The 18,085-nt window shown below is 47.6% G+C and overlaps 1 protein-coding gene across 4 annotated transcripts in view; it reads right to left on the bottom strand.

The window, feature by feature from the left end:
* Nucleotides 1-83: 83 nt before the first annotated feature.
* Nucleotides 84-18,085, bottom strand: part of n4bp3 (NEDD4 binding protein 3) — a 99,387-nt gene continuing 81,385 nt past the window's right edge. For all 4 annotated transcript variants that reach the window (XM_036969944.2, XM_090220167.1, XM_090220168.1 and 1 more), the window contains 6 exons: nt 15,353-15,474; nt 14,429-14,615; nt 13,721-13,813; nt 13,271-13,522; nt 12,009-12,264; nt 84-4,617 (listed from right to left, as the gene is read on the bottom strand). In XM_036969944.2, the coding sequence (XP_036825839.1) occupies nt 4,202-4,617; nt 12,009-12,264; nt 13,271-13,522; nt 13,721-13,813; nt 14,429-14,615; nt 15,353-15,474 (1,326 nt within the window). In that variant the 3' untranslated portion in view covers nt 84-4,201. The remainder of the gene's footprint in view (nt 4,618-12,008; nt 12,265-13,270; nt 13,523-13,720; nt 13,814-14,428; nt 14,616-15,352; nt 15,475-18,085) is intronic.

Raw genomic sequence — 18,085 nt, 5'->3', positions numbered from 1 at the left:
TATAGTGTAGTATAGCATGCCAGTGGGTTACTACAAGTTGTAGGCTGTGATTTTGTTGGTATTTCTAACGTAAAGAAAATTGCCACCACTTGATAAATGTTTATTATATAAATTCAGAAGCAACATATATACACTACTGTTCAAAAGTTTGCGGTCACTTAGACATTTACTTGTTTTTGAAAGAAAAGCTAATTTTTTTGTCCAGTAAAATAACATCAAATTGATCAGAAATACAGTATATGAATTGTTAATGTTGTAAATTACTATTGTACCTGGAAAATGCAGATTTATTATGGACTATCAACATAGGCGTGAAGAGGACCATTATCAGAAACCATCACTCCTGTGTTTCAATGGCATGTTGTGTTAGCTAATCCAAGTTTATCATTTTAAAAGGCTAATTGATAATTAGAAAACCCTTTTGCAATTTTGTTAGCACAGCTGAAAACTGTAAATAAATAAAACTGTCCTTCTTTAGACTAGTTGAGTATCTGGAGCATCAGCATTTGTGGGTTCGATTACAGGCTCAAAATGGCCAGAAACAAAGCGCTTTCTTCTGAAACTCGTCAGTCTATTCTTGTTCTGAGAAATTAAGAATATTCCATGCAAGAAATTACCAAGAAACTGAAGATCTGGTACAACGCTGTGTACTACTCCCTACACAGAACAGAGCAAACGGGCTCTAACCAGAATAGAAAGAGGAGTGGGAGTGCACAACTGGGCAAAAGGACAAGTACATTTGAGTGTCTAGTTTGAGAAACAGATGCCTTACAAATCCCCAACTGGCAGCTTCATTAAATAGTACCTGCAAAACACCAGTCTCAACGTCAACAGTGGAGTGGCAACTCCGGGATGCTGGACTTCTAGGTGGAGTTGCAAAGAAAAAGCCAAATCTCAGACTGGCCAATAAAAATAAAAGATTAAGATGGGCAAAAGAACACAGCCCTTGGAAAGAGGAACACTGTCTAGAAGACCAGAAGGAAGAATAATAGTGAAGACATCAACACTATGAAATAACATATATGGAATCATGTAGTAACCAAAAAAGTGAAACAAATCAAAATGTATTTGAGATTCTTCAAAGTAGCCACCTTGATGACAGCTTTGCACACTCTTGGCATTCTCTCAACTAGCTTCAAGAGGAAGTCACCTGGAATGCATTTCAATTTACAGGTGTGCCTTGTTAAAAGTTCATTTGTGGATTTTATTTTATTTTTAATGTGTTTGAGCCAATCAGTTGTGTGACAAGGTAGGGGTGGTACACAGAAGACAGGCCTATCTGGATAAAAAAAACAAGTCCTTATTATGGCAAGAACAGCTCAAATAAGCAAAGAGGAACGACAGTCCATTACTTTAAGACATGAAGGTCAGTCAATCCGGAAAATGTCAAGAAATGTAAAAGTTTCAAGTTCAGTCGCAAAAAACATCAAGCGCTATGATGAAACTAGCTCTCATTGGTAACGCCACAGGAAAGGAAGACCAGAGTTACCTCTGCTGCAGAGGATAAGTTCATTAGAGTTACCAGCCCAAATAAATGCTTCAGAGTTCAAGTAACAGACACATTTCAACATCAACTGTTCAGAGGAGACTGCGTGAATCAGGCCTTCATGGTCAAATTGCTGCAAAGAAACCACTACTAAAGGACACCAATAAGAAGAAGTGACTTGTTTGGGCCAAGAAACACGGCCAATGGACATTAGACCGGTGGAAATCTGTGCTTTGGTCTGATGAGTCCAAATTTGAGATTTTCTTTTCTGTGAGACACAAGGTAGGTGAACGGATGATTTCTGTATGTGTTGTTCCCACCGTGAAGCATGGAGGAGGTGTGATGGTGTGGGGGTGCTTTGCTGGTGACACTGTCAGTGATTTATTTAGTATTCAAGGCACACTTAACCAGCATGGCTACCACAGCATTATGCAGCGATACGCCATCCCATCTGGTTTGCGCTTAGTGGGACTATCATTTGTTTTTCAACAGGACAATGACTCAACACACCTCCAGGCTGTGTAAGGGCTATTTGACCAAGAAGGAGAGTGATGGAGTGCTGCATCAGATGACCTGGCCTCCAAATCACCCGACCTCAACCCAATTGAGATGGTTTGGGAAGAGTTGGACCGCAGAGTGAAGGAAACGCAGCTAACAAGTGATCAGCATATGTGGAAACTCCTTCAACACTGTTGGAAAAGCATTCCAGGTGAAGCTGGTTGAGAGAATGCCAAGAGTGTGCAAAGCTGTCATCAAGGCAAAGGGTGGCTATTTGAAGAATCTAAAATCTAAAATGTATTTGGATTTGTTTAACACTTTGTTGGTTAATACATGATTCCATATGTGCTATTTCATAGTGTTGATGTCTTCACTATTATTCTACAACACAGAAAATAGTAAAAATAAAGAAAAGCCCTTAAATGAGTAGATGTGTCCAAACGTAGGACTGTATTGAAAGCAGTAACTTCCCTCAATGTCGTCTCTGAATATTTTAATGACTCTTGGACCAAGAAAATGTATTCAAAACAGCTTCTCAAGTTTTGTAATTGTATGTTTGTTAATGGGAAAATATGTCCATTTAATTAAACGTTTCTGTTTAGGAGAGGAGGTTTTCCTCCGACAGCAACGACAGGTCCAATGGGATGCAGAATAATAGCCAGAGCTTTAATATTAGGCCGTATTTTGGCTATTCATTCAGTCCTTTACTCAAACAGTACATGCTTCTGCAGCATTAGTATTTCCAAATTACAACTATATACAGATTCCAAAATAGTAATTTGGGGACAGAAAATAGATTCACATGAAAATAACTATAAATTCTATAAAACATTCTCAATACAGTATTGTTACAGTATTACAGTTTTCTGAAAGGGTAATTTTACCCCCAAAAGGAACTTGTCATCCTCATAACTAAAATAGCCTTGTTAATGGCAGAGTAATAGGATCCATGTATTGGCGTGTGATGGTCTAGTAACCCTACTTAAATCAGTGGTACAGCTTTCTACTCCCCGGACACTCCCTGAATGAAGACAACTTTTAATGTCATTCCCATCAGGCCTACTGTACACACCAGACTTATTATTATTCTATCTTATTTAACCTTTATTTAACTAGGCACATCAGTTAAGGATAAATTCTTATTTACAATGACGGCCTACCCTGTCCCAAGCCGGACGACGCTGGGACAGTTGTGCGCCATCCTATGGGACTCCCAATCCCAGCCGGGTGTCATACAGCCTGGATTACTACACAGATGTAATGACCGTACCTCACCAGACCTCACCTCACCTCACCACACCTCACCTCACCTCACCTCATCACACCTCACCTCACCTCATCACACCTCACCTCACCTCATCACACCTCACCTCATCACACCTCACCTCACCACACCTCACCTCATCACACCTCATCACACCTCACCACACCACACCACACCTCACCAGACCTCACCTCACCACACCTCACCTCATCACACCTCACCTCATCACACCTCATCACACCTCACTACACCACACCTCACCTTACCTCACCAGACCTCACCTCACCACACCTCACCACACCTCACCACACCACACCTCACCTCACCTCACCTCACCTCACCACACCACATATATAGTGCACTACTACTACAGAACCCTGGTCAAGAGTAGTGTACTATACAGGGTACTATTTGAGACACAGCCTACCCTTACTTTACCCCAGTCAGTGTCTGAACTTCAACGAGCCCACAGAACGGCTGTGAGGAACACACTGGTTGATTACATACACACAGAACTAAATTAGATTAAGTAACATTTACAAATAGGTTATTATTATTATTATCATTATCATTTGTACATACAAGCAGCCCTCTAAAGTGAGATTTGGTCAGGGTCGTGCTTGATCGAATGTACAGTGTTCTCGACTCTAATAAGCTGTCATTGATTTGTGGACTGAAACAGGAAGTTATCATTGATTGCAGGATTGAAACAGGAAGTGGAACCTCCAATAAACAGTACCAGAGAGGGTGTATCATTGTATTACTGATTATACATGCACACTATTCAGTCTAGTTCATACAGGTCAAGGAGATGAAGGGTGAGGATTTGGTTTGGATTGGGGCCCTCCTGTCTTTTCAAGTCTGTAAGAAGTAAGAAGAGTCTTCATCAAGGAGATAGGAAGAGGGGGCGAGTGATTGGTTTGGAATGCCCCACCCCTCTAGTGTCCACTCAGTCAAATCTCAGACGACTCTATCCTCTCTATCCAGGGAAGACCAGGGGGAGGTTTACTGTCTTCCTCTCCTCTTTCTCTCTCTTCTCCTCCTCTTCCTCTCCTAACCTCCTGCACTTCCCTTTCCAGTGACTCGTTACTGTAATCTCCCATCTCTCCTCCTCCTCTTCCTCCCCTCACATCTTGCGGTTCCCTCTCCAGCGTTCCTCCTCCTCCTCTGAGCTGGTATAATTCTGTCTCCAGTAGTTGGTTGTGGTGGTACATATCCAGGTAGCTGGCCTGCAGCTCTCTCTGGTAGCAGATGACTTTCTCCTTCTCTGTCTGCCACGTCTGTCTCTCCTGCTCGAAGGCCGTAGCCTGGGCCTCGCTCTGACAACGCTCTAACAACAGCTCTGCTCGCAGACGCTCCTCTGTAGAGCCTGGAGATAAAGAGAGAGGGGGGGTAGGAAGAGAAAGAGAGGGGGGCAGAGAGAGAGAAAGAGAGACAGACATTTTGATGATCACCAATTAGCTTATTAGCCAACACAGTAACATTAGCCTCACAGATATATAACAATCAAACATAACATGTGTCATTGAACAGACGCTTTAATCCAAAGAGACTAGCAGTCATGCTGAATACATTGACGTATGTGTGGCCCCAGGAATCCAACCGACAACCCTGCCAGTGCAAGCGCAATGCTGTAGTGATTGAGCTACAGAGAACCACAAATTGAAATTGGGTTTTTATTTTTGTAATAAGGCTTGCTTCCCGCTTCTGGCTAGAAAGAAGCTTGTTCAGGCCACTTTTGTCTCTGTTATTGATTATGGTGACTTGTTGTATATGCATGTAACCTCCTCTGTCTGACAGAGACTGGACTCTGTTTATCATGCAGCCTCCTCTGTCTTACAGAGACTGGACTCTGTTTATCATGCAGCCTCCTCTGTCTGACAGAGACTGGACTCTGTTTATCATGCATCGTTGCACTTTATTACAAATGCCAAGTCCCTCACCCACCATTGCACATTGTACCAAATGGAAGGTTGGACCTCACTTTATATGTGCAGAAAGATACATTTGTACGTGTTCATCTACAAAGCCCTTTTGGGTAAACTCCCTCTTTACCTCTGTAGTCTGGTCTCCTTCACCCCCAGCAGGTAAACTCCCTCTTTACCTCTGTAGTCTGGTCTCCTTCACCACCAGCAGGTAAACTCCCTCTTTACCTCTGTAGTCTGGTCTCCTTCAACCCCAGCAGGTAAACTCCCTCTTTACCTCTGTAGTCTGGTCTCCTTCACCACCAGCAGGTAAACTCCCTCTTTACCTCTGTAGTCTGGTCTCCTTCACCACCAGCAGGTAAACTCCCTCTTTACCTCTGTAGTCTGGTCTCCTTCACCACCAGCAGGTAAACTCCCTCTTTACCTCTGTATTCTGGTCTCCTTCACCACCAGCAGGTAAACTCCCTCTTTACCTCTGTAGTCTGGTCTCCTTCACCACCAGCAGGTAAACTCCCTCTTTACCTCTGTAGTCTGGTCTCCTTCACCACCAGCAGGTAAACTCCCTCTTTACCTCTGTAGTCTGGTCTCCTTCACCACCAGCAGGTAAACTCCCTCTTTACCTCTGTAGTCTGGTCTCCTTCACCCCCCAGCAGGTAAACTCCCTCTTTACCTCTGTAGTCTGGTCTCCTTCACCACCAGCAGGTAAACTCCCTCTTTACCTCTGTATTCTGGTCTCCTTCACCACCAGCAGGTAAACTCCCTCTTTACCTCTGTAGTCTGGTCTCCTTCACCCCCCAGCAGGTAAACTCCCTCTTTACCTCTGTAGTCTGGTCTCCTTCACCACCAGCAGGTAAACTCCCTCTTTACCTCTGTAGTCTGGTCTCCTTCACCACCAGCAGGTAAACTCCCTCTTTACCTCTGTAGTCTGGTCTCCTTCACCCCCCAGCAGGTAAACTCCCTCTTTACCTCTGTAGTCTGGTCTCCTTCACCACCAGCAGGTAAACTCCCTCTTTACCTCTGTAGTCTGGTCTCCTTCACCACCAGCAGGTAAACTCCCTCTTTACCTCTGTAGTCTGGTCTCCTTCACCACCAGCAGGTAAACTCCCTCTTTACCTCTGTAGTCTGGTCTCCTTCACCACCAGCAGGTAAACTCCCTCTTTACCTCTGTAGTCTGGTCTCCTTCACCCCCCAGCAGGTAAACTCCCTCTTTACCTCTGTAGTCTGGTCTCCTTCACCACCAGCAGGTAAACTCCCTCTTTACCTCTGTATTCTGGTCTCCTTCACCACCAGCAGGTAAACTCCCTCTTTACCTCTGTAGTCTGGTCTCCTTCACCACCAGCAGGTAAACTCCCTCTTTACCTCTGTAGTCTGGTCTCCTTCACCACCAGCAGGTAAACTCCCTCTTTACCTCTGTAGTCTGGTCTCCTTCACCGCCCAGCAGGTAAACTCCCTCTTTACCTCTGTAGTCTGGTCTCCTTCACCACCAGCAGGTAAACTCCCTCTTTACCTCTGTATTCTGGTCTCCTTCACCACCAGCAGGTAAACTCCCTCTTTACCTCTGTAGTCTGGTCTCCTTCACCACCAGCAGGTAAACTCCCTCTTTACCTCTGTAGTCTGGTCTCCTTCACCACCAGCAGGTAAACTCCCTCTTTACCTCTGTAGTCTGGTCTCCTTCACCACCAGCAGGTAAACTCCCTCTTTACCTCTGTAGTCTGGTCTCCTTCACCCCCCAGCAGGTAAACTCCCTCTTTACCTCTGTAGTCTGGTCTCCTTCACCACCAGCAGGTAAACTCCCTCTTTACCTCTGTATTCTGGTCTCCTTCACCACCAGCAGGTAAACTCCCTCTTTACCTCTGTAGTCTGGTCTCCTTCACCACCAGCAGGTAAACTCCCTCTTTACCTCTGTAGTCTGGTCTCCTTCACCACCAGCAGGTAAACTCCCTCTTTACCTCTGTAGTCTGGTCTCCATCACCCCCCAGCAGGTAAACTCCCTCTTTACCTCTGTAGTCTGGTCTCCTTCACCACCAGCAGGTAAACTCCCTCTTTACCTCTGTATTCTGGTCTCCTTCACCACCAGCAGGTAAACTCCCTCTTTACCTCTGTAGTCTGGTCTCCTTCACCACCAGCAGGTAAACTCCCTCTTTACCTCTGTAGTCTGGTCTCCTTCACCACCAGCAGGTAAACTCCCTCTTTACCTCTGTATTCTGGTCTCCTTCACCACCAGCAGGTAAACTCCCTCTTTACCTCTGTAGTCTGGTCTCCTTCACCACCAGCAGGTAAACTCCCTCTTTACCTCTGTAGTCTGGTCTCCTTCACCACCAGCAGGTAAACTCCCTCTTTACCTCTGTAGTCTGGTCTCCTTCACCACCAGCAGGTAAACTCCCTCTTTACCTCTGTAGTCTGGTCTCCTTCAACACCAGCAGGTAAACTCCCTCTTTACCTCTGTAGTCTGGTCTCCTTCACCACCAGCTGGTAAACTCCCTCTTTACTTCTGTAGTCTGGTCTCCTTCACCACCAGCAGGTAAACTCCCTCTTTACCTCTGTAGTCTGGTCTCCTTCACCACCAGCAGGTAAACTCCCTCTTTACCTCTGTAGTCTGGTCTCCTTCACCCCCCAGCAGGTAAACTCCCTCTTTACCTCTGTAGTCTGGTCTCCTTCACCACCAGCAGGTAAACTCCCTCTTTACCTCTGTAGTCTGGTCTCCTTCACCACCAGCAGGTAAACTCCCTCTTTACCTCTGTAGTCTGGTCTCCTTCACCCCCCAGCAGGTAAACTCCCTCTTTACCTCTGTAGTCTGGTCTCCTTCACCACCAGCAGGTAAACTCCCTCTTTACCTCTGTAGTCTGGTCTCCTTCACCACCAGCAGGTAAACTCCCTCTTTACCTCTGTAGTCTGGTCTCCTTCACCACCAGCAGGTAAACTCCCTCTTTACCTCTGTAGTCTGGTCTCCTTCACCACCAGCAGGTAAACTCCCTCTTTACCTCTGTATTCTGGTCTCCTTCACCACCAGCAGGTAAACTCCCTCTTTACCTCTGTAGTCTGGTCTCCTTCACCACCAGCAGGTAAACTCCCTCTTTACCTCTGTAGTCTGGTCTCCTTCACCACCAGCAGGTAAACTCCCTCTTTACCTCTGTAGTCTGGTCTCCATCACCCCCCAGCAGGTAAACTCCCTCTTTACCTCTGTAGTCTGGTCTCCTTCACCACCAGCAGGTAAACTCCCTCTTTACCTCTGTATTCTGGTCTCCTTCACCACCAGCAGGTAAACTCCCTCTTTACCTCTGTAGTCTGGTCTCCTTCACCACCAGCAGGTAAACTCCCTCTTTACCTCTGTAGTCTGGTCTCCTTCACCACCAGCAGGTAAACTCCCTCTTTACCTCTGTAGTCTGGTCTCCTTCAACCCCAGCAGGTAAAATCCCTCTTTACCTCTGTAGTCTGGTCTCCTTCACCACCAGCAGGTAAACTCCCTCTTTACCTCTGTAGTCTGGTCTCCTTCACCACCAGCAGGTAAACTCCCTCTTTACCTCTGTAGTCTGGTCTCCTTCACCACCAGCAGGTAAACTCCCTCTTTACCTCTGTAGTCTGGTCTCCATCACCCCCCAGCAGGTAAACTCCCTCTTTACCTCTGTAGTCTGGTCTCCTTCACCACCAGCAGGTAAACTCCCTCTTTACCTCTGTATTCTGGTCTCCTTCACCACCAGCAGGTAAACTCCCTCTTTACCTCTGTAGTCTGGTCTCCTTCACCACCAGCAGGTAAACTCCCTCTTTACCTCTGTAGTCTGGTCTCCTTCACCACCAGCAGGTAAACTCCCTCTTTACCTCTGTAGTCTGGTCTCCTTCAACCCCAGCAGGTAAAATCCCTCTTTACCTCTGTAGTCTGGTCTCCTTCACCACCAGCAGGTAAACTCCCTCTTTACCTCTGTAGTCTGGTCTCCTTCACCACCAGCAGGTAAACTCCCTCTTTACCTCTGTAGTCTGGTCTCCTTCACCACCAGCAGGTAAACTCCCTCTTTACCTCTGTAGTCTGGTCTCCTTCACCCCCCAGCAGGTAAACTCCCTCTTTACCTCTGTAGTCTGGTCTTCTTCACCACCAGCAGGTAAACTCCCTCTTTACCTCTGTAGTCTGGTCTCCTTCACCCCCAGCAGGTAAACTCCCTCTTTACCTCTGTAGTCTGGTCTCCTTCACCACCAGCAGGTAAACTCCCTCTTTACCTCTGTATTCTGGTCTCCTTCACCACCAGCAGGTAAACTCCCTCTTTACCTCTGTAGTCTGGTCTCCTTCACCACCAGCAGGTAAACTCCCTCTTTACCTCTGTAGTCTGGTCTCCTTCACCACCAGCAGGTAAACTCCCTCTTTACCTCTGTATTCTGGTCTCCTTCACCACCAGCAGGTAAACTCCCTCTTTACCTCTGTAGTCTGGTCTCCTTCACCACCAGCAGGTAAACTCCCTCTTTACCTCTGTAGTCTGGTCTCCTTCACCACCAGCAGGTAAACTCCCTCTTTACCTCTGTAGTCTGGTCTCCATCACCCCCCAGCAGGTAAACTCCCTCTTTACCTCTGTAGTCTGGTCTCCTTCACCACCAGCAGGTAAACTCCCTCTTTACCTCTGTATTCTGGTCTCCTTCACCACCAGCAGGTAAACTCCCTCTTTACCTCTGTAGTCTGGTCTCCTTCACCACCAGCAGGTAAACTCCCTCTTTACCTCTGTAGTCTGGTCTCCTTCACCACCAGCAGGTAAACTCCCTCTTTACCTCTGTAGTCTGGTCTCCTTCAACCCCAGCAGGTAAAATCCCTCTTTACCTCTGTAGTCTGGTCTCCTTCACCACCAGCAGGTAAACTCCCTCTTTACCTCTGTAGTCTGGTCTCCTTCACCACCAGCAGGTAAACTCCCTCTTTACCTCTGTAGTCTGGTCTCCTTCACCACCAGCAGGTAAACTCCCTCTTTACCTCTGTAGTCTGGTCTCCTTCAACACCAGCAGGTAAACTCCCTCTTTACCTCTGTAGTCTGGTCTCCTTCACCACCAGCTGGTAAACTCCCTCTTTACTTCTGTAGTCTGGTCTCCTTCACCACCAGCAGGTAAACTCCCTCTTTACCTCTGTAGTCTGGTCTCCTTCACCACCAGCAGGTAAACTCCCTCTTTACCTCTGTAGTCTGGTCTCCTTCACCCCCAGCAGGTAAACTCCCTCTTTACCTCTGTAGTCTGGTCTCCTTCACCACCAGCAGGTAAACTCCCTCTTTACCTCTGTATTCTGGTCTCCTTCACCACCAGCAGGTAAACTCCCTCTTTACCTCTGTAGTCTGGTCTCCTTCACCACCAGCAGGTAAACTCCCTCTTTACCTCTGTAGTCTGGTCTCCTTCACCACCAGCAGGTAAACTCCCTCTTTACCTCTGTAGTCTGGTCTCCTTCAACCCCAGCAGGTAAACTCCCTCTTTACCTCTGTAGTCTGGTCTCCTTCACCACCAGCAGGTAAACTCCCTCTTTACCTCTGTAGTCTGGTCTCCTTCACCACCAGCAGGTAAACTCCCCCTTTACCTATGTAGTCTGGTCTCCCTCACCACCAGCAGGTAAACTCCCTATTTATCTCTGTAGTCTGGTCTCCTTCACCACCAGCAGGTAAACTCCCTCTTTACCTCTGTAGTCTGGTCTCCTTCACCACCAGCAGGTAAACTCCCTCTTTACCTCTGTAGTCTGGTCTCCTTCACCACCAGCAGGTAAACTCCCTATTTACCTCTGTAGTCTGGTCTCCTTCACCACCAGCAGGTAAACTCCCTCTTTACCTCTGTAGTCTGGTCTCCTTCACCACCAGCAGGTAAACTCCCTCTTTACCTCTGTAGTCTGGTCTCCTTCAACACCAGCAGGTAAACTCCCTCTTTACCTCTGTAGTCTGGTCTCCTTCACCACCAGCAGGTAAACTCCCTCTTTACCTCTGTAGTCTGGTCTCCTTCACCCCCAGCAGGTAAACTCCCTCTTTACCTCTGTAGTCTGGTCTCCTTCACCACCAGCAGGTAAACTCCCTCTTTACCTCTGTGGTCTGGTCTCCTTCACCACCAGCAGGTAAACTCCCTCTTTACCTCTGTAGTCTGGTCTCCTTCACCCCCAGCAGGTAAACTCCCTCTTTACCTCTGTAGTCTGGTCTCCTTCACCACCAGCAGGTAAACTGCCTCTTTACCTCTGTAGTCTGGTCTCCTTCACCACCAGCAGGTAAACTCCCTCTTTACCTCTGTAGTCTGGTCTCCTTCACCACCAGCAGGTAAACTCCCTCTTTACCTCTGTAGTCTGGTCTCCTTCACCACCAGCAGGTAAACTCCCTCTTTACCTCTGTAGTCTGGTCTCCTTCACCACCAGCAGGTAAACTCCCCCTTTACCTCTGTAGTCTGGTCTCCTTCACCCCCAGCAGGTAAACTCCCTCTTTACCTCTGTAGTCTGGTCTCCTTCACCACCAGCAGGTAAACTCCCTCTTTACCTCTGTAGTCTGGTCTCCTTCACCCCCAGCAGTTACCATACCTGGTCTGCTAGGTGGTTGCTACTTAAAGTCCCCAGGACATTCAAGGTATTAGGCAAGACTGCCTTCTCTTCTTCTACACCAGACGCATGGAATAGTCTACAATCCATGCTTCATCTAGATATATTAGTGCCACTGAATGGATTTAAAATATTGATGGGAGACTGTTATTATTATTATTTTTTTAGGCTGGATCATGTTGTTGTATGTTTTAATTCTGTAATGTATTGATTGTTGCTGCCGTCTTGGCCAGGTCTCCCTTCAAAAAGAGACTGTGGGTCACAATGGGCCTTTCCTGGTTAAATAAAGGTTAAATAAACAAATATCTATACCTGATGCCCCTCCTGATCCTCGAGACCCTAGTGTCCCACTCTCCTCCGCTCCCCCTTTCCTCTGTCGTCGTGGTTGCGCACCGTGTAAGGCTGTCTGCAGCGTGTCTATCTGTCCATCACGGCTCTGCAGCTCTCCTCTGGTCTCTCTCAGCTGGGTCTTCAGCTGGAACAGCTCTGACAGCTTGCTGGTCACCTCCGCCTGGGAATCACGCAGCTGTTGCTTCAACAACGAGATCTCACCCGACTTCTGACACACCTGAAAGGTAAGGATGGAGGGGTGGTTAAAGAGGATGATAAATAAACCCTGCTCTTCACCAGCATCCCTCAGTCAAATCCTCTCTCTATGCCCGCCCTCCGTCCTCCTACCCCCTCACCTTCCCCACTCCGTCCTCGTACCCCCTCACCTTCCCCACTCCATCCTCCTACCCCCTCACCTTCCCCACTCCGTCCTCGTACCCCCTCACCTTCCCCACTCCATCCCCCCACCCCCTCACCTTCCCCACTACATCCTCCTACCCCCTCACCTTCCCCACTCCATCCCCCCACCCCCCCACCTTCCCCACTACATCCTCCTACCCCCTCACCTTCCCCACTCCGTCCTCGTACCCCCTCCATCCCCCCACCCCCTCACCTTCCCCACTCCGTCCTCGTACCCCCTCACCTTACCCACTCCGTCCTCCTACCCCCTCACCTTCCCCACTCCATCCCCCCACCCCCTCACCTTCCCCACTCCGTCCTCGTACCCCCTCACCTTCCCCACTCCATCCTCCTACCCCCTCACCTTCCCCACTCCATCCCCCCACCCCCTCACCTTCCCCACTCCATCCTCCTACCCCCTCACCTTCCCCACTCCATCCTGGTAGCCTAGTGGTTAGAGCGTTGGACTAGTAACCGGAAGGTTGCGAGTTCAAACCCCCGAGCTGACAAGGTACAAATCTGTCGTTCTGCCCCTGAACAGGCAGTTAACCCACTGTTCCCAGGCCGTCATTGAAAATAAGAATTTGTTCTTAACTGACTTGCCTGGTTAAATAAAGGTAAAAAAATTAAAAAATCCTCCTACCCTCTCACCTTCCCCTCTCCATCCCCCCACCCCCTCACCTTCCCCACTACATCCTCCTACCCCCTCACCTTCCCCTCTCCATCCCCTCACCATCCCCCCACCCCCTCACCTTCCCCACTCCATCCCCCCACCCCCACTCCACCTTCCCCACTCCATCCCCCCACCCCTTCACCTTCCCCACTCCATCCCCCCACCCCCTCACCTGCCACTGAGTCTCCTCCAGAGTAGGGCTGGTTCCCTTCAGACTCCCCTGACCCTCTCTCTGTCTCCCCCCCGTCAGAGCATCCAGTTCATCCTGCAGTCTGTTCTTCTCCTGCTGGGCCTTGTACAGCTGCAGCTGCAGTGCACGCTCTGAATGCTGAGCATGCTGGGAAACCTGACGCAGCTTGGCGGTGTACAGATGCTTCAACTCCTCCAACTCCTTCTCCCACAGACGCTGTTTACCTTCAAACACCTACAGAGAAGATGGAGGGAGAGAGAGAGAGAGAGAGAGAGAGAGAGAGCAAGTGAAAAAGGGTGGGAGGGAGAAAAAGAAACAGAGCGTTATAGACGCATACCTACATGCCCACTCACACAAACACACTGACACACTCACACAAACACACTCACACAAACACACACACACACACACACAAGCAAGTTTACTCATCACCTGCACGATGGCTCCTTCACTCTCATCCAGGTTCCTCCTCATCTGTTTCAGCTCATGTTCCTTTTCCACCAGCCTCTCCTCCAGATCACGCACCTGGACAGTCAATCAATCAATCAACCAACCAATCAACCAACCAACCAACCAATCAACCAATCAACCAACCAACCAACCAATCAATAAACCAACCAACCAATCAATCAATCAACCAATCAATCAACCATCAACCAATCAATTAATCAATAAATCAACCAATCAATTAATCAATCACTCAACCACTCAACCAACCAACCAATCAACCAAACAACCAATCAACCAAACAACCAATCACTCAACCAACCAACCAACCAACCAACCAATCAATCAACCAATTAACCAATCAACCAACCAACCAACCAACCAACCAACCAATCAACCAACCAACCAACCAACCAACCAACCAACCAACCAACCAACCAATCACTCAACCAACCAATAAATTAACCAACCAACCAACCAACCAACCAATCAACCAACCAACCAACCAACCAACCAACCAACCAACCAACCAACCAACCAACCAACCAATAAACCAAATAGGCAACCAACCAATAAACCAACCAATCAATCAACCAACCAATCAATCAACCAACCAACCAACCAACCAACCAACCAACCAACCAACCAACCAACCAACCAATCAACCAACTGATCCATGCATCCATCACTCACCACCTCCTCTACAGAGAGTGACAGTTCATAAGGGGGCGGAGCCTCCCCTCCGTATGGCGCCAGGCGGCTGAGCGTTGCCATGCTATGACACGACATGGCCATCTCCGCCATGGCGACCCCCGACGACCCCCCAACCTTTGATGCTCGGTCCAGAGAGCCAATGGAGTTGATGTGGCCCATGGAGGCACTGAGGGTGGTAAGAGACATACATCTTCATCATCAATACTATCCTCCTCATCATCAGTGATCTACACAAATAGACACAGAGACAAACAGACACAGAGACAAGCAGACACAGAGACAAACAGACACAAAGACAAGCAGACACAGAGACAGACACAGAGACAAGCAGACACAGAGACACGCAGACACAGAGACAAGCAGACACAGAGACAAGCAGACACAGAGACAAACAGACACAGAGACAAGCAGACACAGAGACAAACAAACAGAGACAAGCAGACACAGAGACAAACAGACACAGAGACAAACAGACACAGACAGACACAGAGACAGACAGACACAGAGACAAGCAGACACAGAGACAAGCAGACACAGAGACAAACAGACACAGAGACAGACAGACACAGAGACAGACAGACACAGAGACAGACAGAGTCAGACAGACAGACACAGACAGACAGACACAGAGACAGACAGACACAGAGACAGACAGAGGCAGACAGATACAGAGACAAACAGACACAGAGACAGACACAGACCTACACAGAGACAGACAGACACAGAGACAGACAGACACAGAGACAGACACAGAGACAGACAGACACAGAGACAGACAGACACAGAGACAGACAGAGACAGACAGACACAGAGACAGACAGACACAGAGACAGACAGACACAGAGACAGACAGACACAGAGACAGACAGACAAAGAGACAGACACAGAGAAACAGGAGTTGACCTGATGTGAGCCAGCTGTGGTCTGAAGGGAGGTCTGTATGGAGGAAGACTGTTCATGGAGTTATGACCAGAGTCTGACAGGTTCTCATCCTCCTGACTCAGACCACGTACTGACGCCACAGCCTGTATCACAACATTAATACCAACTGTTATCATCATCATCATCATCATCATCATCATCATCATCATCATCATCCTCCTGACTCAGACCACGCACTGACGCTACCGCCTGTATCACAACATTAATACCAACTGTTATCATCATCATCATCATCATCCTGACTCAGACCACGCACTGACGCTACCGCCTGTATCACAACATTAATACCAACTGTTATCATCATCATCATCCTCCTGACTCAGACCACGTACTGACGCTACCGCCTGTATCACAACATTAATACCAACTGTTATCATCATCATCATCCTCCTGACTCAGACCACGTACTGACGCTACCGCCTGTATCACAACATTAATACCAACTGTTATCATCATCATCATCCTCCTGACTCAGACCACGTACTGACGCTACCGCCTGTATCACAACATTAATACCAACTGTTATCATCATCATCATCATCATCATCATCCTGACTCAGACCACGTACTGACGCTACCGCCTGTATCACAACATTAATACCAACTGTTATCATCATCATCATCATCATCCTGACTCAGACCACGCACTGACGCTACCGCCTGTATCACAACATTAATACCAACTGTTATCATCATCATCATCATCATCCTCCTGACTCAGACCACGTACTGACGCTACCGCCTGTATCACAACATTAATACCAACTGTTATCATCATCATCATCATCCTGACTCAGACCACGTACTGACGCTACCGCCTGTATCACAACATGACTGTTATCATCATCATCATCCTCCTGACTCAGACCACGTACTGACGCTACCGCCTGTATCACAACATGACTGTTATCATCATCATCATCCTCCTGACTCAGACCACGCACTGACGCTACCGCCTGTATCACAACATTAATACCAACTGTTATCATCATCATCATCATCATCCTCCTGACTCAGACCACGTACTGACGCTACCGCCTGTATCACAACATTAATACCAACTGTTATCATCATCATCATCATCCTGACTCGGACCACGTACTGACGCTACCGCCTGTATCACAACATTAATACCAACTGTTATCATCATCATCATCATCATCCTGACTCAGACCACGTACTGACGCTACCGCCTGTATCACAACATTAATACCAACTGTTATCATCATCATCATCATCCTCCTGACTCAGACCACGTACTGACGCTACCGCCTGTATCACAACATTAATACCAACTGTTATCATCATCATCATCCTCCTCCTGACTCGGACCACGTACTGACGCTACCGCCTGTATCACAACATGACTGTTATCATCATCATCATCATCCTCCTGACTCAGACCACGTACTGACGCTACCGCCTGTATCACAACATGACTGTTATTATCATCATCATCATCCTCCTGACTCAGACCACGTACTGACGCTACCGCCTGTATCACAACATTAATACCAACTGTTATCATCATCATCATCCTCCTGACTCAGACCACGTACTGACGCTACCGCCTGTATCACAACATTAATACCAACTGTTATCATCATCATCATCTTCCTGACTCAGACCACGTACTGACGCTACCGCCTGTATCACAACATTAATACCAACTGTTATCATCATCATCATCATCCTGACTCAGACCACGTACTGACGCTACCGCCTGTATCACAACATTAATACCAACTGTTATCATCATCATCATCATCCTGACTCAGACCACGCACTGACGCTACCGCCTGTATCACAACATGACTGTTATCATCATCATCATCATCCTGACTCAGACCACGTACTGACGCTACCGCCTGTATCACAACATTAATACCAACTGTTATCATCATCATCATCATCATCCTGACTCAGACCACGTACTGACGCTACCGCCTGTATCACAACATTAATACCAACTGTTATCATCATCATCATCATCATCATCCTGACTCAGACCACGCACTGACGCTACCGCCTGTATCACAACATTAATACCAACTGTCATCATCATCATCATCATCATCCTGACTCAGACCACGCACTGACGCTACCGCCTGTATCACAACATGACTGTTATCTAATCATCATCATCCTCCTGACTCAGACCACGTACTGACGCTACCGCCTGTATCACAACATTAATACCAACTGTTATCATCATCATCATCCTCCTGACTCAGACCACGTACTGACGCTACCGCCTGTATCACAACATTAATACCAACTGTTATCATCATCATCATCCTCCTGACTCAGACCACGCACTGACGCTACCGCCTGTATCACAACATTAATACCAACTGTTATCATCATCATCATCATCTTCCTGACTCAGACCACGTACTGACGCTACCGCCTGTATCACAACATTAATACCAACTGTTATCATCATCATCATCATCCTGACTCAGACCACGTACTGACGCCACAGCCTGTATCACAACATTAATACCAACTGTTATCATCATCATCATCATCCTCCTGACTCAGACCACGTACTGACGCTACCGCCTGTATCACAACATTAATACCAACTGTTATCATCATCATCATCATCCTCCTGACTCAGACCACGTACTGACGCTACCGCCTGTATCACAACATTAATACCAACTGTTATCATCATCATCATCATCATCC

This window comes from Oncorhynchus mykiss, chromosome 25, assembly GCF_057628025.1.
Source record: "Oncorhynchus mykiss isolate SJ-2025 chromosome 25, ASM5762802v1, whole genome shotgun sequence".
Lineage (NCBI taxonomy): Eukaryota > Metazoa > Chordata > Actinopteri > Salmoniformes > Salmonidae > Oncorhynchus > Oncorhynchus mykiss.
This window is presented reverse-complemented; position numbering and strand designations above follow the sequence as displayed.